The sequence below is a fragment of the Lithobates pipiens genome, unplaced genomic scaffold, assembly GCF_037356315.1.
Source record: "Lithobates pipiens isolate NorthernLeopardFrog02 unplaced genomic scaffold, aLitPip1_a1.2 Scaffold_3, whole genome shotgun sequence".
Taxonomy (NCBI): Eukaryota; Metazoa; Chordata; class Amphibia; order Anura; family Ranidae; genus Lithobates; species Lithobates pipiens.
In genome coordinates this window covers 56045543-56068316 of record NW_027507790.1, presented here as the reverse complement: position 1 = coordinate 56068316, position 22774 = coordinate 56045543, and the positions used below count along the sequence as shown (strand labels likewise).

Sequence of the window (22774 nt, the reverse complement as noted above, 5' to 3'; positions counted from 1 at the left end):
TATTTTTACTCTGTATTCCTAAGGCTATTTTTATTTTAAACATGTGACCGGCAACAGAGGACTAAAAGCTCCTCCTGCTTATGTTTCCCTGCAGACAGGGTGGGAAAGAATTGGGTCATGTGACAGCTGTAAATCCATTTAGGACAAATGTGCTTAGATGTGGGTTTTTTATTTTTTATTTAAAATAATTAAAGTGTCATCATCCACATACAGAAATAGAAGGTACAATGTAAATTAAACAGTGTGTGTTTAGTATCACTTTTTAAGAGATTGTCTAAGAACAAACATTATGTCAGGTGCCATCAAGTATAGGCTTTATTGTGGCTGCTTCTTCAGGTATGCTGCTTCATTCTTGTATGCATGCAGAAGTTGTCCTTTGGATTAGTGGAAAATATAGTAACATTACTTAAAAGGATTTGGCCACTTGCTGACCAGCCGCCACACTTATACTGCAGCTGTTCTGCTCTCTTGCATGAACAGACGATGTACCTGTACGAAGGTCCATGCATGTGAGATTGTGGACGTGCCTGCTGCGCACCTCGGGAGAGCTAGCGGGTCTGGTGGACTCTGTCTGCTAGCCACCTGCGATCACTCTGCACAGAGGCAGAACAGGGATCTGCCTTTGTAAACAAGGCGTATCCCCATTTTGACAGGGGACTCAGATATCTGCTGTTCCCAGTAATCGGGAACAGCTATCTGTCAGGTCCCAGGCAGCCCAAAAAGTGTAATTTGGGGGTCAGGTTTGTCCGTCGCAATATCGCAGTCCCACTAAAAATTGCAGATCGCCTCCATTACCAGTGAAAACAATAACAAAATTCTAAAGTCCCTAAATGTATCCCATAGTTTCTAGAAGCAATAACTTTTGCGCAAACCAATCAATATACGCCTATTTTTTAACCAAAAATATGTAGAAGAATACATATTGGCGTAAACTGATGAATATGTTGTATGTATATATATATATGTGTGTGTGTGTGTGTGTGTGTGTGTGTGTATATGTGTATATATATCTCTAACATACATACATACATACATACATACATACATACATACGGTACATATATTGGATATCTATTATAGTAGAAAGTAAAAAAAAAAAAAAAAATTCTAAATTGTCACACTTTTTTGTTTTTATAGTGCAAAAAAACAAACGCAGAGGTGATCAAATACCATCAAAAGAAAGCTCTATTTGTGGGTGGGTGGGGGAAGGACATCAAGTCTGTTTGGGTACAGCGCCGCATGACCGCGCAATTATCAGTTAAAGCAACGCAGTGTCATATCGCAAAAAATGGTCTGGTCATTAAGGGAGCAAATCCTTCCGGGTCTGAAGTGGTTAAGCTACAAATTGTATGTGAAGAAACTGTCACATTTACACCATAGAGGTTTAGAGCCCAGCTCCAACCAAAACCATTTTTCCTGGTTAGTGGGGAAAGTTTATAGCCACTGTAAGATTTTATTTGCAGTCTGAGAACTGTACAGAATACCTGTTCCATTTGTGTGCATTATATCCTTTTCAGAGACTGTCAACTGCACAAATTGTATGTATTTGCACAAATTGTATGTATTTGCACAAATTTGCTTAGTAGTGAAGTAAAGATGAGAATTATAGCTCCAAAGCCTGCATTCTAAAATACATGTTTGCTAAATAAGACTAAAACCCAACTGACAAAAACAGCCACTACTCAGGGAACAGCTTGCAATTAGCTCTTTGTTCTGTCTTTGCACTCAGATTGAGGGCCACCTACATCTGCAGATTTTGTACAGAATCATTAGAGACCCATTATTCTTGGCCCATTCCCAAAACAGTCATTCCGTTCTAATATGAACAGCCATCTTCTGAGATGTATTTATTTTTCAGCAATAATAATTTTTATCCTAATTATTTTTGTCTTTTTTTTTTTTTTTTTGTGACACTGTGCATTGCAAGGGTCACTACAATGACCCGCCCAATAGCTAATGGTAAAGTAGAACTCCGGGCAAAAACTTTTCCCATGTCCTTGTTGCTGATCTACCTTCACTGACTGTGCCATCCATGGTCTTGTTAGCTCAGTAGTTCCTCTGTAACAGCCTGATGAGTTTTGAAGTAAAACCGTTAATCCCCAGTGATTTCCTGTTTGTTAGACCCATGTCTGCTGTTCCTCTTATTCCCCCAGCCAACAGCCTTGGGACAGCCCATTTGTAGTTCTCTAGCAAGCAGGGACTTTTACTTCAGTCCATGCTTGCTGTAGTGGGCGGAGGGGGTCTCACAGACCCCTGGCCTGTACCGCCCATGGAGGTGGTGTCCTTCTCACCCCCTCCCCGGCTGTTAGTCATCTGTCACTGCGGCACAGGGAACATTAGTCAGTAGGCTGACACAGAGCGGGGTTCTCGCCGCTGTGACTGATCTTGTAGGTGAAATGCCGGTCGTTGTAAAGTCCCACCTCCTGGACCGGCTTCTGTGATGGACTGCACACTGGTCCAATGCTGATTCAGGAGACGGGGCTTTACAGCAACCGGCGTTTCACCTACAAGATCTGTCACAGCAGGAGATCCCCATTCTGTGTCATCCTACCGGCTCGTCTAACGATCCCTGCTGCACTTATGGGCACTGATGAGGCTGCACTGGTAGGCAATGAACACTGTCCATTGCTTTACTGACACCTTCCACGGCCAAACATCTGTAGGAGGGGTTTCCACCATCCCTGCAAAGTTTCATATTTTTTTTGGCCTTATTTTCAGTTTGTGTATTATATGTGACATTACATATCACAGAGACCGGTACTGAAGTTTATTGAGATTTCCATAAATTAGAGGGTTCCACCATTATTTGCTTAATGATTAGGAAGTTGGCGCTGAAGTTTTTAAATTTTTTTTTTTTTGTTGTGTTTTTTTTTTTTTTTTTTTTTCTCATGCCAATATTGTGCCACATGCTGATGTAAAGCAGCATTGCCTGCCATTTCCTTTCTGTGTTGTGGCTAGGGATGTGCTCCTATACGCCATACAAGCACTGATTTCTGTTAGAAAGATCTCCAAGCTACAGCAGGAGGAATATTTCTAATACTAAATTAAAGGAGAGTACAGTGTGTAAAATATATAATTATGGGCACGTGTCTACAGTTTGGTAACGATCACATAAAGCAAGTTAGGGCAATATGTTTATCTCCTGTTGTGGCTAGAGGGGGGAGAGCACAAACATGCTCTGCATTTATAAGGCTGTAACCTACCTATCCTGCTGTGTGTTTAGTGTAGCTGGCTGGCTGATTTATGTTAATGTGGGCTTGTTCACATTTAAATTGTGCAGGCCTAGTATACCCACCCACATTCACTGCAATTCACAAAGCACAATGGGAAATGTAGTTTTCATTATTGTGGAGCGAGAGGAGAAGATATGATGTAATCCATTGTTGTAACAGCTCCTTATTGGCAAAATAGAGGCTGCATCTTTTGAATTGGAGAGCTGACTTCCTGAAAATTGTTATACTTTTCTTTTCAATGGTAAGGAATTTCACAAATGTAATACCTGTGTAGTGGGGTGTACTAATGTTTTTTGTGTTTTGCTGATCCCGGATTTCTGCTTTAATAATTGTTTGAACAAAACATTTTACAGAATTTTTAAAAGATTTCTAACTTGTAGAGGGTTTTTTTTTTATCAAGTGATGCAATAGGTTTAATTCTGTTGACCAATTGTGGTCAGAATCAATGTGGTGATCAGCATCTTGCATAATTTAGGTCTTTATTTACAGTTTCACTTGTAGTAAACGGACTCTTTTTACATAATGTGTTTGCTTTTCTTTTCAAATGCTTGTGCACACAGATTATCGGATTAATGGATCGACTGTTCTCTGCTACTTCTGTGGACTGCGTAACTTTAGAGATCTAACCTACCAGTACAGGCAGAACATACCACCTGCTGAGCTTCCAGGTAGCTGTTCCAGTTTGATATTCTGTATTGCAGCTGATATATAGAAATTATCTAGTTATGGAAATGCAGCCTTCAAGATCCGTGATGAAAGCCTCCATATACTGTATCTCAAATATATAGATTTCTCAGTGCAGAATATCTAGGATTCCTTTACAATTGCCTTTCCTAAGAGAAACCTGGGGACTGCTATTGTCTAGCTTCAACAGCTTTGAGTCACTCGCCCAAAACAAGTATTCAATGATCTAAATATTTGCTCCAGGTCAGTGGCTCAGAAACTATTAAACCAGAGAAGCATTATAATGGCCAGGCAATTAACATTTTTAGAGCATAGGAATTAGCAGCCTCTAAGCCCTGCGGCTTTGAAATTACAATACTTCAGCATGATATCAAAGCTGCACATCAGTGCGATTTGCACTGGTGATTTTCATTGCGTCTTACTAAATTTAACAAGTCTATGAAAGTTGCAATGAAATCTGTCAAAAGTAAAGTGTCATGAGTCGCAGTGATATGAACAGTTCCTTTCCCAGCAATGGGGTTGGACTTTTTCATTTGATTTGAAACTGTCAAATTGCAGAAGTTGCACCGGTGTGAACGGGTGCTAATCTATATGTTGCTTCAGTTAAGGGAACATTTTGAATAGCTAAAAGGAAAACTACATTGGTGACACACTAGTCAGTACAAGTTAATATATTAAACAAATCTAAACTTTTTAACTTGTATCTAAGATTGAAGTGCATTCATTGTTCTAATCAGATAAACACTAGCCTTGCTATTTTGTAATATTTAAAAATGGCAAGTTCAGAAAATTGCATATTCTCTATCTGCCAGCCTCTGTTGTAATCATATGGAGTTTGGTTATTAGTGTGTGACTTCTTGGACCTCATTCACACTGGGAGCGTCCATCTTAAATGCGTTTAATAGATGACATTTCTAAATGCATATACTGGCCTAGAATTTTTCAGTGGGGACATTCACACGCCACGCAAACTGAAACAAAAACCCTGGTATGATGTCCACACCACTCACCATCCTTGTCCAACCCATCACCCCCAACACTAAAGCCAAAAGCCTTGGAGTCCTCTTTGACTCAAACATGATGATGGATGCACAAATAGGATCAGTAGTCAGCGGATCCCACTACCTTCTTCGCCTACTGAGTAGACTCATCCCCTTCACCCCGTAAGGAGATTCAGTAGTTGGTAGTCTGGTAGTTGGTCAGCAGTAGTTGGAACAATCGTCAATTCCTGACTCGACTACACAAATTCCCTCTACCTAGGACTTCCAAAATTCCAAATTTCACATCTACAAACCATCCAGAACACAGCAACTAGACTGGTAACTGGAAAAAAAAACATGGGAATCAATCACCCCATCCCTGAAGACCCTCCATTGGCTAGCCGTGAAGATTCGAGTAACATTAAAGACCCTCTGCCTTACTCACAAGTGTACACAAGGAAAATCCCCGCAATACCTCTGCAACAAAATAAAGCGCTACACCCCAGGTCGTACTCTCCGGTCAACTAACCAGAACTTCCTCCACATCCCCAAGACCCGTTATAAATTAGGATGAATGAAGGTTCGCAGTCCAAGGACCATGGCTATGGAATGCTCTACCCGCGGACATCCACTCGGTAGAAAACTGCCTGGCCTTCAAGAAGCTCAAGACCCATCTCTTCTGAAAACCCAGACGGACACTGGCGGTAAAAGTGCCTTGATGCAATTTAATTTGCATATGTAGCGCTATACAAGTTATTCATTCATCCACACTGTGTGTTTATATGTGTTTGTGCAAACAAAGAAAACAGAATATTGCCATGCGTTAAAAAAAGGATTAACGCAAGAGCTGATTCTCCCGCTCTACACGACTCTGGTTCAGCCAGGGCTGGACTGAGACAAAAATTTGGCCCTGACTTCATCCAGACCAGCCCACTTTATTTTGCAAATGTGCACAAAAACGAGTGAATAAGTGAATTGGGAGGGCTAACGTCATGCATGAACATTGCTACAGCCTCATTGGCTGGAATTTCAGAAAACTGCATTGCTGCACAGCCATTGGCTGCCTTTCAGCAATGCAGGGGCATTGAGATTGAGCCGGGTTGTGCACTATGAAGTGAAGTGATCGGCAGGGCAGATGACAGGTCTCTCCCATACTGGCCAGACAAACCCACGCCAGCCAGCCCCGATGGCCACCCAAGCCCCCCCTTTCACTGGCCATTAGCCATTCTACTTTTTCTCTTATAGGCAGTACAGCCATTGGTGTATTTTGGTTTGCCCCACCCCCTTCATGCTTAATATCCACATCATCTGTAAACTCCACCCCTTCCTCCTTATGCTCCACTTTTTCCTATTAGAGCTCCACTAAGAGTTGGGCAGAGACTGCAGACATACTACAGGAGTTGGGCAGAGACTGCAGACATACTACAGGAGTTGGGCAGAGACTGCAGACATACTACAGGAGTTGGGCAGAGACTGCAGACATACTACAGGAGTTGGGCAGAGACTGCAGACATACTACAGGAGTTGGGCAGAGACTGCAGACATGAATCCCCATGGTCATCATAGGAAATAAAAAGTCTTCAGCCACTCATTTTACTGTAATCACAGTGGGGAACAGCTTAATTCTAAAACATGAGTTATTGTCCTAATTCATTTGCGATTGTACCGCCCGAGCACAGCCGAGCCTGTCCGAGCACAGTTGTGCCCATCCATGCACAGCCAAGGGGAGCTGAGACCGCCCCCTCTGCTCGAGACCCACCTACCCCACGCTCGAGCACAGCTGAGACCGCCCGCCCCGGCACAGCTGAGCTGAGACCACCCTCGGCCTGAACCCAGCCGAGTAGAGGTCAGCTGAGAGCACCCCACCAGTAACCTTTGCCTCTGAGGGTGCCAGTCCCTCCTCCCTCCCCCTCTCCAAGTACACCCCCATAACTGGCATCAGGACTCGGGAGAGGAGGGGGCAGCTTTCACTGAAACCGGCCCACTGAGCCATCGGCCCACCGGGAAACTCCTGGTAGTCCCAATGGCCAGTACAGTACATGCCTGGATCCGGCCACACCTAGAGTATGCTGCCCAGTTCTGGGCACCAGTCCTCAAGAAGGATGTGCTGGAAATGGAGCGAGTACAGAGAAGGGCAACACAACTAATAAAGGGACTGGAGGACAGTAGTTATGAGAGGGACTGAACTTATTCTCTCTGGAGAAGAGATGCTTGAGAAGGGATATGATTTCAATGTACAAATACCATACTGGTGACCCCACAATAGGGATAAAACTTTTCTGCAAAAGGGTGTTTAATAAGACTTGGCCAAAGTAAAAGAAAGGAGGTTTAACCTTAAACTGCGCAGAGGGTTCTTTATTGTAAGAGCGGCTTTGGAATTTCTTTTCCACAGGTGGTGGTTTTCGGCGTGGAGCATCGACTGTTTAAAAAAACTATTAGATAAGCACCTGGATGACCACAACATACAGGGATTTGCAATGTAATACTGACATATAATCACACCCATAGGTTGGACTTGATGTACTTGTCTCTTTTCAACCTCACCTACTACTATGTAACTATGTAAAAATGGATGGTGTCAGTGTTTTTATTTATTTTATTAATCTCCTTTCTTTTTTTTTTTTTACAATTTAACCTATTAAATATTAATTACAATTCTTTCTTTATTTTCATCAACCCTGTTGGGGGGGGGGGGGGGGGATGTGGGGTGGGGGGCTTTGGTGATATATCAGGGGTCGGTTTAGACCCCTGACATCTCCCCTTTGAGACAGGGAAAGGGACTGAGGACACGGGTTCCCCAGAGACAGAGGCTCCTGTTCCTTTCTAAACTGAAGCAAAGTAAACACCATTTACGATGCTCACTTATGAATGGACAAAGTCAGTGATTACTGACTCTGTTCATTCAAAAAAGGAAAGAGCCATTCGATCTGGAGCTGCTAGATCTGGGAAGGGGGGGGGGGGCAGGGAGTAGCCGGGGAGCCAGAGGAGGACACCGGGACATTTGGGATGATTGGTGCGGGCAGTTACAAGCACCAATCTCCCTGTATACCTTTCAATAAAGCAGCTGAAAGCCATGGGAGTGCGAGAAGTGGCTATCACTGTAACTGCCCCCACCGCCACACCGATCACCTGTGAGGATGCCCAGATATCTGATAAAACATCTGAGCATTTACAAGTACTTGTGCAAATGCTTGGTATCAGCACCAATACTAATATTGGTGCAACCCTACTCTAAAGGATTGGAGCCTTTAATTCTGCTTTAAGGCTGTCAGGAGATCACTTTAGACACAGCTGGTGATGTGACTGTTGCATGCGCTCTGAAGGAACCGCATACCTGTATATAGCCGTAACTGTACATCAGCCCTTTAAGGCGCTGTAGAAGGCATGTACTCGCGATTGCTCATGACAGAGCGAGAAGCGGGATCTTTGTGTGTAAACACACAAATACTGGTTCTCTCGGGAGAGGAGAGAGAGATCATAAAAAAAAAATACACATTGGCCTAAACTGAGGAAAATTTGTTTTAAATAAAAATAAAATGCGCATGCATGAGAGGGACGTGATCCCGGCGCCAAATTTAAAGGGGAGAGCTGCTTCTTTCCCTGCCATTGCCTTATCCTGTAGCAGATCAATGTTTTTTTTTCTTGCTCCATCCCCAGTCTCAGCTTCTACCTCACTCTCGGCTACATCCTGCATTTGGTAAGTGATTCCCTTTCTTTTCTCCTCTCCTCCATGTTTTTTTTTTTCTGCCTATTTCCTTCTCCTCCTCATACTCTTACGTTACCTATCTCCCTTAAGCTTCCTCTATTCCCTATTCATGGAGACCACTGCCCCAGCAGATCACCATCAGCTTAATAGGTAAGAGGGGAGGATTTACTTTGGTAAGTAAGAAGATTGAAAAAGAGAGCAGGATACCACTAACGCTACTTAAACGGTTAGCCCCAGCAGGTCCTCAAGATCTTCCAGATCAAGGCACAGAGAATCGCCCCGCAGAAGGATCCGTTCTGGCCACAGACGGAGCCACTCAGGTCATGGAGGGAGTCGCTCAGGCCACAAAGGGAGTCGAGGAGAAGTCGCTCCAGGTCATGTTTAAGACATAGCCACTCCCACCGCAGAACATCTCCTGCACACAGGCATTGTTCGCCAGCACACCACTCCCGTCCATCCGGAAACACTTGCTGGATATGCAGTGCCATAGCTCTTCCGGACAGACTGGCTTGTCGCAGATGCTTTTATGAAGCTACCAGAGATAGAGAGCAAGAGCCCAGAGAGCTTGCGGAGATTTCTACCCCATGTATCGCTCCTGACACAGTATTTTCACTACAAAGTGCCTCACCTGCTCCCCCGAGTACATCTAGAGAGCAAGATTCCCTGTCGGATGATGACGAGGAACTGGAAGCATCAGCTAGCTTTGATTTTTCACTGAGTCCTTCGTTAGATCTGTAAAGGAGGCCATAAACTGGGAAGAACCCCAGGAGGCCCAGCAAAAGCGAAAAAAATATTTTCCGAATCTTAAGAAGAAACCTGAGGCCTTCCCATTCATTGAAGAACTGTAAGAGCTAATCAAGGAGGAGTGGCAAAAACAAGAGAAAAAAGCAACCCTAAACAGACTGACCAAACTCTACCCTCTTAAAGAGCCTAAAGTAAAATCTTTTTGGTTTCCCTGCTTATAGTAGATGCATCCCTCATGCTTCTAGCCAGGCACGTGACGCTCCCTATCGAGGACGCCATGACGTTCAAGGATGTCCTGGATAGGAAGATCGATACAGACTTAAAAAGGGCCTATCTAGCAGCAGGAGGCGCTTGCAGGCTGGCCATGGTGCTCGCAGCAGTGGGCAAAGCTATTTCCAGCTGGTTGGCGAGCACAGAAAAGCTTGTTTCGGAGGGCGCAGACCAAGATAGGATAGTTGGAGCCTTGCAGGAGTTAAGCCTTGCAGGGGATTTTGTGGCAGAGGCTTCTGTAGATGCAATTAAATCTGCATCTAGGGCCATGTTGGCTTCCGTGATGGCCAGACGAGCTCTCTGTCTAAAACCTTGGGCAGCAGACCCTGCTTCCAAGTCCAACTGGTGTTGCATCCCGTATGATGGCGAGAACCTTTTTGGGGCTAAGTTGGACTCCGCCATATCTAAGGTGACTGGTGGAAAATCTGGGCTTATTCCCTCAGATAGGAAACCGAAGCAGCAAAGGCCTCCTACCTTTAAGCGTAATCTCACAGATAGGTACAGAGATGCTAAGGCCTACATGCCTGGTAAAGAATATAGGAGAACTTGGAAGAACCCTCAAGCATCCTTCCTAAAGTTTCAGAAGCCTAGGACCCCGGCTTCCACTTACCAGAAGTCTTTTTGAAGGTGCGCCCGCCCAACAGCAATTGTGGGGGCCAGACTCTTAAAGTTCAGGCTGGTGTGGGCGTAAATAATAAGGGATCCTTGGATGGTAGCCACCGCCCATTTCGGGCACAGATGGTCATTCAGGGGACGTCCGCCGGGGGATAATTTTTGCCCAACAAACCTCCCGTCATCCCGGAGGAAAAGGTTATTACTCACCGAATATGTCCAGGATCTGCTCCAGAAAAAGGCAGTAGTGGAAGTACCCCTATCTCAACGAGGCCGGGGGTTTTATTTCCTGCTGTTTCTAGTCAGGAAAAAAATCAGGGGACTTGCGTCCAGTCCTAGACCTAAAAAATCTCAACCACTCTATCCAGGTGGAGTCATTCAAAATGGAAAGTCTGCAATAAATCCTCCAGGCAATAAACCTGGGGGATTGGATGCTTTCCGTAGACCTTCAGGACGCCTACCTACATATCTCTATCCATATCGTATTCCAAAAATTCCTCAGTTTTTCAGTGAATCAAGAACACTTCCAGTTCTGAAGCCTTCCGTCCGGAATCTCTACAGCCCCCAGGACATTTTAAAAAGTCCTTTTACCCGTGATCGTGTCCCTGATAGAGAGAGGACTGAGAGTCCACCACTACTTGGACGACATCCTCCTCTCAAGCAGCCAGGAGTCCCTTATTCAACACCGCTAAATCCTAGTCTCTACTCTGCAGGGTCTAGGGTGGCTAATAAACTGGGGGAAGAGCAATGCTCAGCCCACCCAGAGGATGGCCTTCCTGGAAGCCAAATAGGATACCCGGTTGAATACAATACAGCTGCCTCCAGAGAAGACTTCCCTATTAATCTGGAAAGTGAGGAGAGCCATTTCAGCAAAATCCCTACCAGCCAGGGTATGCCTCAGCCTCCTAGGCTCTCTCTCGGTGACCATCCCGATGGTACAATGGGCGCATTGAAACACCAGACCTCTACAAACCTCTTTTCTACGCCAGTGGGACGGATTGTCAATGTCCCAACCAATCCAGATCTCGGAAGAGGTCAAGTAATCATTAAGTTGGTGGACTCATCCCTGCAACTTGAGCACACGCAAACATATAGTCACCACTCCACAGAAGACAGTAACCTCAGACGCCAGTCTGGAGGGATGGGGGGGCACACTACCCGTTTCATGTGGTGCAGGGCCGCTGGCCATTCAAAGTACAGGACTCAGTCTTGAATGTGCTGGAGATGAGGGCAGCCTTCCAAGCCCTTCTGGCCTTCAGCACTCACTTGAGGGGGAAACTGGTCACCCTAAAAATGGACAACAAAGTGGCTGTCGCCTACATCAACAGGCAGGGGGGGTACCAGGAGCTCCTCCATGATGCAGGAAGTCCACCCTGTAATGGAATGGGCACAATTGAACCTATTGGACCTAAAGGCAGCTTACATTCTGGGTACCAACAACCTCCTAGCCGACACTCTCAGCAGAAAATTAAATTTCCAACAACGAGTGGTGCCTGAGCCCACAAGCCTTCACCCTCATCTCTCAAACCTGGGGCCCTCCAGGCATAGATCTTGCTGCGACACCAGCGAACTCGAAGTGCCAGAGGTTCTTGTCAAGAATTCCCTTCCCTTCAGCAGAGGGAACAGACTGTCTCCAGCACCCTTGTAACTTTCATCTCGGCTATATCTTTCTCCCGACCGACCCCCCCCCCATAGCGAGAGTCCTCCTGAGACTTAAGAGGTCAACAGCGTTAGTGGTGGCTGTGATTCCCTTTTGGCCCAGGAGGCCATGGTTCACCACCCTCCTACAGCTCAACACTGCTGTCGGCCGACTTGCTCTCCCAGGACCAGCTACTCCATCCGAATCCAGAGAAACTGCATTTGACGGCCTGGAGACTGAGAGGTCTAGGTATCTAGATCAGGGCTGCTCCCAGAAGGTAGTAGATGCATTACTCAAGCCAGGAAGCCTACCACCAACTGTATCTACCGAAGGGTCTGGGAAAAGTTCAATTCCTTTGCTCTAGAGCAGGGCTGGGATCAATCAATCTTGCAGTCAGGCTTAGACAAAGGTCTCGGATCCAGTACCCTGAAGGTACAGGTGTCGGCTCTGTCCACCCTGATGGGGATTAAATGGGCTCTTGACCCTCTTGTCATACAGTTTCAGAGGGCCTGCCTTAAACTAAGACCTCCTAGGAAACCTTTTCCAGCATGGGACCTATCGGTTGTCTTAGAAGCCTTATCTAAAGAGCCCTTCTTTCCACTGGAGAACATTTCCCTCTGGGACCTGACTCTTAAAGACGCATTCTTAGTTGCTATAACATCAGCGAAAAGGGTCTCGGAGATGTAAGCCTTACTGACTAAAGAGCCATAGCTGGTCATCCATCCGGACAGGATAGTTCTAAGACCTTCGGATCGCTTTATCCCTAAAGTAGCATCCTCATTCCACTTTAACCAGGAAATCAACCTGCCAGCTCTCATCACGGACCAAGGCGATCTTCACCCTCTGGATGTCGAGGGCAACATCCTAATTTACCTTTCAGTATCCAAAGCCATTAGAAAATCGGAAAACCTCTTCATCATTCCACACGGCTTTAGGAAAGGTCAAGCAGCGTCGGTATCATGGCTGGTGAAGACCATTAAGAAGGCCTACTTGTTGAGTGCTCTGCAAATTCCTGAGGACTTGAGGGCGCATTCCACCAGGGCAGTGGCCACCTCTTGGGCAGCCTATTGTAGGGTCTCGGGCTGAAACCATCTGCCACATGGTCCTCTAGGAACACCTTCATATCTCACTACAAGGTGGATTCGGCACGGCTATCAACTGTGGATTTTGGAAAGTCCGTTATCCAAGCCAATTCTTCTATTCCTTGCTAATAAACCTTTACTTTTGAATCTCCCAGCCAGTCTGCGAGTTACTCCCCAGAGTGTATGCTGCCATGATGCGACAGGAAACTGGAAAATTATATACTTATCTTTCCATAATTTTCCTTTCCTGTCGCATCTTCATGGCAGCATACGATGTCTCACCCGTGGAAGGTGATCATATATACAGAGAATACTGGGGCGGGGGGTGTATCATCATCTAATAGCAATGTGGTCCTATCAGGTTGTGGGGGCCGAGTCACAACCCAGAGTGTATGCTGCCATGAAGATGCAGCAGGAAAGAAAAATTATGGAAAGGTAAGTATACAATTTTACGGTTTCCTATGGAACACGTTCTGTAGTGCAAATCTGCAAAATGCAAAAAGCACTAAAACTGCATAGGTGTGAATCCAGCCTTAGTGCTGAAAAGCAGCAGTGCTAACAACTAAACCACCAAGTATGAACTGCTCCAATCCCTGGCAGAGATTTGAATGTATTTGAATTAGGCTGGATTCACACCTATGCATTTTTAGTGCATTTTGCAGATTTGCAATACAGAACGTGTTTCATAGGAAACCATGTTAAATGGACTGTAGTGCAAATCTGCAAAATGCAAAAAGCACTAAAACTACAATGTTATGGAATGTTATAGCTGTGAATGAGCACTAGCATATTAGCTGTTTTAGCCTAAAATGGTCACATTTGAATGACTAGTTTTTTTTCCCTATGACTATTATTTATTAAAGTTTTTGTGCTCTTTACAGTGGCAGTGACATCACGACCAAATTGCTACTGGGGACGAAACTGCAGAACTCAGGTGAAAGCCCACCATGCCATGTGAGTAATTCCTAATGCTGAATCTGGTTATATGTTGTGTTAGTACTGAGGTGTGGTTATAGGGACAAAGAAAGTAGCTTTCTAAAACGGGAGCAGACAGAATCTAGAGCAACTGTGCATAGTAACCAATTTAAATTCTAGCTCAGCTTGTTCAAGTAAAGTGGAACTAAAGGCTTAAAGTGGTTGTAAAGGCAGCAAGATTTTTTTCGAAAGAATTTTCTTTCGGGAATCTTATCCGAGAATTTTCGTTGTAATTTTACACCATTAGTGGGCTGCAACAGCAGATTTTCTTGTGGCAATCGAATTTGAGTAATCGGGCATGTTTGTTGTTCAAAAAAATTACCAACGATTTTCTAATTGATGGGAGAATCCTGCAGGAAATTTATTCTAAAAAGAAATGCGCATGTGCAAGAAAATTCCCGTAAAGAAAAGCTTCCCAGCCACAAATTCTTTTCTGTAGCAACAGGAGGTGAAATTGAAGGCTTGATTGGTCGAATTTCTAAATCAATGGTGGCACCATCGGATCACAAAATGCACGAGAATTCTGATTTTCAACAGACATTTATTTCAAAATTTGACCATGTATGGTCAGCCTAACGATGCAGCTGGAAACACAGCCAGTCCATACCACCTGCTGAAGCTTAGGGGCCCCTGATGCTGCTGCATGCTTGGCAGCCATCCATGGTCTCTGTATCTTCAGCTGATCAGCTCTTGTGTCTCAACCTGCTGTGTTACTATCCCACTGGTGGATTGGTGATTTCTGACCTGTAAGTGTGCTGCTTTTAATAAAAGTGTTTTTGTGCTTTGTGTTAACCACAGCATCTCTTCTGCAATAAAATACATTTACCTGCCTGATTGCAATTGTCTGCAAAATGTACACGGAGTTAAACATGTGTGGCTTCATTTACATTTCTGACACACTGCAGTGTGCCGGTGTCCTATCGTATACTGTCCCCCATCGGATAGTGTCCGCATGCGCAGTACACAGCACACACAGATTCCAAAAATAGCCGAAATGAACGGCGCCTGCGCCGTGAGTCCAGGTTCTATCCCCACCATCCAAGTGGACATAGAGTTGGAATAGAAAAGAGCCGAGCGCAGCGAGGCCGAGCGCAGCGAGCCCATGAGGGGCCCTCTAATTTTCCCAACTCTATGTCCGCTTGGATGGTGGGGCTACCACCTCCACTCACGGCGCAGGCGCCGTTCATCTTCGGAGACTTTCCGAAGCTTCGTCTGCTCCGTACTGCGCATGCGCAGTACGGGGCGGACACTATATGATGGCAGGACACTATCTGCCAGAACACCGGCATGACTGCACTCCCTAAATAAAATCAAAAAGGGAAAATGAGCACATGTATTTTGTATTTATTTGCTATAACTCTCTCAAAATCCATCAAAAACATCTGTGCAATGTTGTAGTGTTCTTTCAGTCTATTTTTAGCCCACAGAATACCTATATGTAATTTGATTAAATCAGCCACCTGTAATTTTCTGCACAGCGGAATTTTAGACTGGAAGGGGAAGGTACAACACTGTACACAGAGAGCTGGCTGATGAGGCCAACCCTTTGCTCCTCCCCTCTTATTAGTGTGTTGCAGTTCCTTCACTATCCAGTCACAGGTAGAAGTCATCATTGTCCAAGCTATATTGCTTTAACTGTAGAAAAGTGTGGTCGGAACCTGCCGGTACTGTCTGACAAGAATGTCTTCGTTATCCTATGAGGCTGCAGGGCCCCTGACCCTCTGTATGGACAGTGCTGATTGGCCCTCTGTTGATCACATGCACCCTCCTAAAAAAAATTAAAAGAATATTTCCAAAGGCGTCTTTCAGGACAGCACCTGAGAGATAGCGACTCCTCCCTCCTCGTTAGGAAACACCTTCTTCCTCCAGACTTTAAAGGGAGGCGCCTCCCTACCACACCTCAGTTATTGTGTTTCCTCCGGCCCAGAGGGAACACCTTTTGGGAGGGAGTCAGTTTCTCTTAGGTGTTCCTGAGGGACTAGGCTTCTTTCCCTTTTTTTCCTCCTTTAGAGACCTACTGTCCTCCCGACCTACCCACGCCTCGGCAGCGGTAGCAAGCGGGCTCCTCTTCCCCTCTTGTGCTCGGAGAGAGCCGAAGATTCGGTGGCCCGCACATTCGTAGGCGCGGCGGCGCGTGTGCCGCCGCCATGTTTTTTTCCGGCGGTCGCGCCGGAAGTGACAGAGCGGGTCATCGGGTCAGCTGAAATGTCGTTTCCGGCGTGGACGCAGGGGGGAGGAGGGAGGACAGGAGCTGGTGCCTATTTCCGCTTCCGGTCCGGTGCAGCTGCATTATGGGAGTCCGGAGGCGGCGTGTAGCCACAAGTGGATTTCTGCACACCTGTTATGGAAGATTCAGCGTCTGCAGCGGTGGGGACAGGCACCAGCAAAGCCCAGGTAAGAGGCAGCGGTTAAAGTCTGCCTTCTTTCTCCTATTTTCCTGGCGTTTGGTCTCGCTCTCTCTTTTTTTTTCTTTCCCCCCTGGTGGCAAGGGGCCTGTCTGGGCACTAGAAGCTGACTGGTTTCTTCTCAGTGCACCTGTGTGGTGATCCCTATCAAGGCTGAGACTGGGTCTCACTAAGGGTTCCCTGTTTTTTTTCCCTTTTTTGTCTTTTTCTTCATAGGCTAAGAGCTCTGACCCAAAGAAAAGATGTCCTTCTTGCAGGGCCAAGCTGGGAGAAAATTGTAAGAAAACCCTATGCAGTCCCTGCATTACTTCTTTAGTTAAGGAGGAATCAGCCTCTGTATGTGAGGATCTGGTGGCCTCTGTAAAGAAGGAGCTATACGCCACGATTCAGAATTTTCGTGACTCACTAGCAAACCCGGCTGCTAGTCAGCCTTCCACTTCAGAGTCTTCCCAGGGGTCTCTCTCAATCCCGGTGTTGGAATCTCTGCCTGAAGACCCTTCAGATAGGGAAAAGCAGTCCACTGCTCTTTCCGTTAAAGATTCGGAAGAGGAGTTGGAGGATTCTGAGGTAGCCCCCTCTAAATTCAAACTGTCCCTTGAAGAGGTTGATGGGCTCCTTAAAGCCATTCATGCTACGCTTGGTTTAAGTGAGGAGAGAAAGGAATTATCACTCCATGACCGCATGTATGCTGGGTTGGATGAGCCTAAGGGCCGAACGTTCCCAGTTCATCCGGTCATCTCTGAGGCCATTAGGAAAGAATGGCAGGATCCAGAGAAAAAGCCCTTTTTCTCCAAAGCCCACAAAAGGCGTTTTCCTTTTGAGGAGGACCCTGCAGCAGTGTGGAACAAGGTGCCCAGACTGGATGCCGCCTTCTCCCAGGTTTCAAGGTCCACGGATCTGTCCTTTGAGGACATGGGAGTTTTGAAAGATCCGATGGACAAACGCATGGATCTTTTGCTCAAGAGATCATGGCAGTTATGAGCAATTTAAAACCAGCAATGGCCACAACGTGTGTAGCCAGAAATTTAGAATACTGGATTAACCAGTTAAAGTCACATATAGCTGCAGATTCCCCCAAACAGGAAATCTTAGATTCTTTTCCTACCCTGATTGGTGTGGTAGGGAACGGCAGTGGCTTATGTTGCAGATGCCTCAGCTGAGGCAATTAAGATATCAGCCAGGTCAGCAGCTCTAACTAATGCTGCAAGAAGAGCCTTATGGCTTAAAACCTGGCACGGTGACTCGGCTTCAAAGAATAAGCTGTGTGGGTTACCCTTTTCAGGGGACCTGCTCTTCGGCCCTGACCTCGATAATATTCTTGACAGGACAGCCGATAAAAAGAGATCCTTCCCGGTCAAAAAGAAAAAGCAGGTACCAAAACGTCTTTTTCGACCTCAAAAAAACTCAGGATCAGGACAGCAAGTTGCAGGGGAGAAGAAAAAATTGGTCCGCCCCGAAGCCGAAGGGTAGAGGCGGAATTCTCTTCCGTCCTCCTACACAGGCCGAAAAATCGCAATGACTCGTCTCTGCGGGTGGGCGGAAGACTACAAGAATTTCTTCCTCAGTGGTCAGGGATAACTTCAAATCAGTTTATCCTGACCACTCTCGCGCAGGGTTACTCACTCGAGTTTGCCAACAACCCCCCAAAAAGGTTCCTGATTACCAACACCCCGCGGGACCCGGTAAGGGCCCTGGCCATGAAGTCCTCTCTAGAGGAACTGATGCAACAGGGTGTAGTAGTACAGGTACCCCTGCAAGAACAGCAGGAGGGGTTTTACTCCCATGTTTTCCTAGTAAAGAAACCGACGGGAAAAGTTCGGTTGATTCTCAACCTGAAACCGTTAAACGAGTCCATAAGGTACAGGAAGTTCAAAATGGACTCAATTTTTTCAGTCAGAAATCTGTTGACGCCAGGATGTTTTATGGCATCAGTGGATTTAAAATATGCATACCTACATGTTCCCATCTCTCCCCAGTCTCAGAAGTTCCTCAGGCTGGCGGTGAGGTTGGGGGGTGTGGTTCATCATCTCCAGTTCAGGGCCTTACCCTTCGGCCTGTCATCATCTCCCCGAATTTTTACCAAAGTAATGGCAGAAGCTTTAGCGCCGCTGCGACTTCAGGGAATCGCAGTTATTCCTTATTTAGACGATCTGCTGTTTTTCGCCCCATCCAGCGAGGAATTGCAGATCAATCTAGGCAAGGCTCGCAGCCATCTGGAGGCGCTGGGGTGGATCTTGAACCTCCAAAAGTCGTCCCTAAACCCATCTCAGAAGATTCGGGTTTTAGGGTATCTAATAAATTCGGTGGATCAAAAAATCTTCCTTCCCTTAGACAAAAAGGACAGGATTTCCGGTGCAGTGTCTTTACTACAGACCAGTCAAAATCTGACAGTAAGACAGGTTATGTCAGCTTTGGGGGTTCTAACTTCAACAATGCCAGCAGTCCAGTGGGCAAGAATGCATTTCAGGTGTCTGCAGGCTTTCCTTCTAAAATCTTGGGATCACACAGTGGCATCCCTAGAGGCAGAGCTAAGAGTGTCAACCCAGGTAAAAAGGTCCCTATGGTGGTGGAAAAGACAGGATGTCTTATCGGAAGGGTTAGTCTGGGCTTTCCCAGTCGAGAAAAGACTAACAACCATCGCCAGTTCCTGGGGGTGGGGAGCCCATCTAGGAACACGTTTCACTCAAGGGTCCTGGGCCAAAGAGGAGGCAATAAGGTCCTCGAACTGGAGGGAGCTCAAGGCGATTGCCTTGGCTCTGGAGTTGTTCAGGAGCTTCAGTCCCATCACGTCAAGGTCCTAACAGACAATGCCACGGCGGTGGCTTATTTAAACAGACAGGGGGGTACAAGAAGCAGGTCGCTTCAGGTACTGGCCATGGAGATTCTTCGGTGGGTGGAAAAACGTTTGTTATCCCTATCAGCAGTCCACCTAAAAGGGGATCTAAACAGGTTAGCGGACTTCCTAAGCAGAAACGCTATTCAGGAAGCGGAATGGTCTCTAAACCCGGAGGTTTTCGCAATGATTGCTGGGAAATGGGGTTTACCAGAGGTGGACCTGTTCACCTCAAGGGTGAACGCCCAGATTCCCCAGTTCTTTTCCCTGGACAGTCGCGATGGCTCGCTGGGCACAGATGCGCTAGCTTATCCATGGGAATTTCGAGTTTTTACAAGATGGAGCAGACAAGGGACTAGCAGTTAGTACCCTGAAGGTGCAGGTAGCAGCTCTGACAGTGTTCTTAGAAAGATCTGTGGCCTCAGATCCGCTGGTGATCAGATTCTTTAGAGCCCTTAAAAGATCTAGGCCAGCTCCTATTAAGGTTTTTCCTAGATGGGATTTGTCGGTAGTCCTACAGTCTCTAACAAAGGGTCCTTTTGAGCCTCTGGTGGAGGCTTCCCTTAGGTTTCTCACATTAAAGACCGTTTTTCTGATTGCCATTGTCTCTGCACGCAGGATCAGTGAGTTAAATGCTCTGTCAGTTAAAGAACCATATCTTTCCATTTTTCCTGACAGTTATTCTTCGAACAGATGCAAAATTCTTACCGAAGGTAGCTTCAGTTCAGAACCGTATACAGGACATAGTACTGCCAACCTTTTGTGTTAACCCCAAAGGAAATAAGGAGACTCTTTTCCATACTTTGGATGTCAGGAGGACTCTGCTGAGTTATCTAGAAAGGACGGAGTCCTTCAGACGTTCATGAATATAAAGGGGTGGGTCCTGCGCAAATCGTGCCACTCAAATAAAATACACAAATTCAAAATAATATAAATATGTGCATACATACAATGCCGTGAAAAAAAATATAGTCCAAAAAACAGCACGCATAAAAATATATAAAAAATATATAAAAAAATGGAAAAAAGGTTTAATGATAGAACAATAATAAAATGTCCGCTACTCAAGGCTCCCAGAACTCTCACCTTTAAACGAAGTGAATAAGCAAATCAAACAAACTCCAGGATTCTCTTATTTCATTCATAAATAATAAATAATAGCCATCAGGAAATCCAAAGGAGGGATGCAATGATACAATTCCGCCACTAGAGGGCCAGTCCCAGCTTCCAGAACAGGTGAAATGGATCTTCACTTCTATTTCACAGTGTATGGCTCAAAATAAGAGAGAGGAGGGGGAGAGAGAGAAACAGGAGACTTCCATAGTGTAGTAGTTTAAAAAACGGCAGGTAGATTTATTAAAAAGCAGTAAAGACTCTCACATTTTAATTGCAAAAACAAGCACAATCAGGAAGAGGGTATAATGACAACTTCCTCCCGCCTTACTCTACTTCCGGTTCGTCCTCTGGCCAATCCCTACGCATTATGTCATGTGACTTCTTCATGGTTCAGACGTTCAGATTCACTGTTTGTACTTTTCTCAGGAAGAAAAAAGGGTTTCCAAGCTTCTAAAGTTACTTTAGCTAGATGGCTGAAATTAGCTATCTCGGAGGCATATTCCCAGGCAGGATTATCCCCTCCAGCAGGAATTTGTGCACACTCAACCAGGGCTCTGGCGTCTACGTGGGCAGAGAGAGCTGGTGCCACCCCGGAGCAGATCTGCAAGGCGGCGACATGGTCGAGTTTTCACACATTTGTGAAACATTATAGACTGGACCTCACTTCTGCCAGCGATCAGGCGTTTGGCAGAAAGGTCCTGCAAGCTGTTGTCCCGCCCTAAGGGGTAAGTCTCTGTTATCCTCTCAGGTGCTGTCCTGAAAGACGCCTTGGGAAAAACCAAGTTAGACTTACCGGTAACTTGTTTTCCAGAAGTCTTTCAGGACAGCAACATCCCGCCCTATGGTATTAAATTATGCTACGCTGTGACTAACGTATATGTTTATGTGTTCCAGCCGGGGCCGGAGGTTCTCTTCTACAACTGAGGTGTGGTAGGGAAGCGCCTCCCTTTAAAGTCTGGAGGAAGAAGGTGTTTCCTAACGAGGAGGGAGGAGTCGCTATCTCTCAGGTGCTGTCCTGAAAGACTTCTGGAAAACAAGTTACTGGTAAGTCTAACTTGGTTTTTCTAGCAATACTCTCCAAACTGCATGTGCAGAGTGCCTCCAAAGGCTCTGTTCTATCGGCAGATAACTTGGGGAAAGTGGAAGAAAGGGTGGATCAGAAAAGACGCTATCAAACACACTTAATACACAATGCAGAGGATTAACCCCTTCCACAGTGAATATAACCAGCATGCTTTACTGCATATACAGACTGATTTTACTGTTGTGGGTTTAGTAACACACAGTTTGCAGCATTTATCCAAAATTTAAATGTCAAAAAAAGTTGTATTGATTTTACCATATCCAAAGAAGGTAAGTTCTTTTGAATGATGTTTTCTACCTGCATCTGACACTGCTCACACAATGTGTGATCACAGTTAAAAGATGGCCTGCGATTAGCTGTAGAATTTCAAGTGGAACTTTAATGGGGAAAAAAATTGCTGATGCAGGATTTTTAATGCAAACGAGACCCTGACGTTGCTCTTCTGCATTAAAGTTGCATATATGCCTGTCCATACTGTACACTTCATCTTGGCCCGGTCACTTAAAATGCTCTGGGACTTCCCATTGCTGGAGAGAAGATGAGTATAGCGCTGCTTTAAGCTTAGGGCAAAAAAATTTTTTTTTAATGAAATTTTACAGTTTGTTTTTACTAACTAAATATAAAAAGGCTATGAAACCGCATAAATTTACACTTTTTTTTTTTTTTTTTTACATTTTTATTTATGTATTTTATTTTAATTTTTTTAGGAAATTCAACCACATTTGTGAACAAACAAGGTTCAAGAACTGAAGAACTGACTTGGAGATAAATTTGATATCCGGGAGAATAAAGTCTCCTTGGCCTTGTACACCCCTTCTCAGAGCAATGGGAGACTCACCTGGCCAGCAGTTTGTGACCTCATGGTGTAATTTGCAGCTCCTAATACATGCTGGACTGCTTACAATTTTATTGTTTCTTGATAAATGCTTGTAGCACAAGAGTGGAGTCACCTTAATAAATGCTGAGTTATGATGGTTTGGAGGCAGTGAAACTGCTATCTTTATGCAATGCAAGATGCCTTTCTTCCAGTTAAATGCATATACATAATGGTTTAACAGCTTTTTGTTGTGCATTGCTATTGTTGGTAAAGAATATACTGTTGTACATGATGCTCTGCCGTTTTGTTTACTTATTTATAATATTTTTTGGCTACGTTATTCATTTTCAGTACTGTCTGCTTTTTTTTTTCTTTTAACGTAATAGACAACTTTTTACATACTAGGTACACAATGACGATTAAATCGGTCCATTTCTTTTTTTTTTTTTTTTTTTTCTTTTTTTTTTTTTACGATTTAAGGGCCAGAGTGAGAAGAAACATCCTGCCTATACTGAGGTTCTTGTGGATGTGACATGCATAGCTAAATATTGTTGTTGCTTGTGGAATGTCTGCTACACTCCGAAGTGTGTGTGG

The 22774-nt window shown here is 45.2% G+C and overlaps 1 protein-coding gene across 2 annotated transcripts in view; it reads left to right on the top strand.

Annotated features, from left to right (window-relative positions):
* CHFR (checkpoint with forkhead and ring finger domains) overlaps nt 1–22472 on the top strand; it is a 117937-nt gene extending 95465 nt beyond the window's left edge. For both annotated transcript variants that reach the window (XM_077461726.1, XM_077461727.1), the window contains exons 16-18: nt 3794–3901; nt 13832–13904; nt 22071–22472. In XM_077461726.1, coding sequence (XP_077317852.1) covers nt 3794–3901; nt 13832–13904; nt 22071–22113 — 224 coding nt within the window. In that variant the 3' untranslated portion in view covers nt 22114–22472. The remainder of the gene's footprint in view (nt 1–3793; nt 3902–13831; nt 13905–22070) is intronic.
* The last annotated feature ends 302 nt before the right edge of the window (nt 22473–22774 follow it).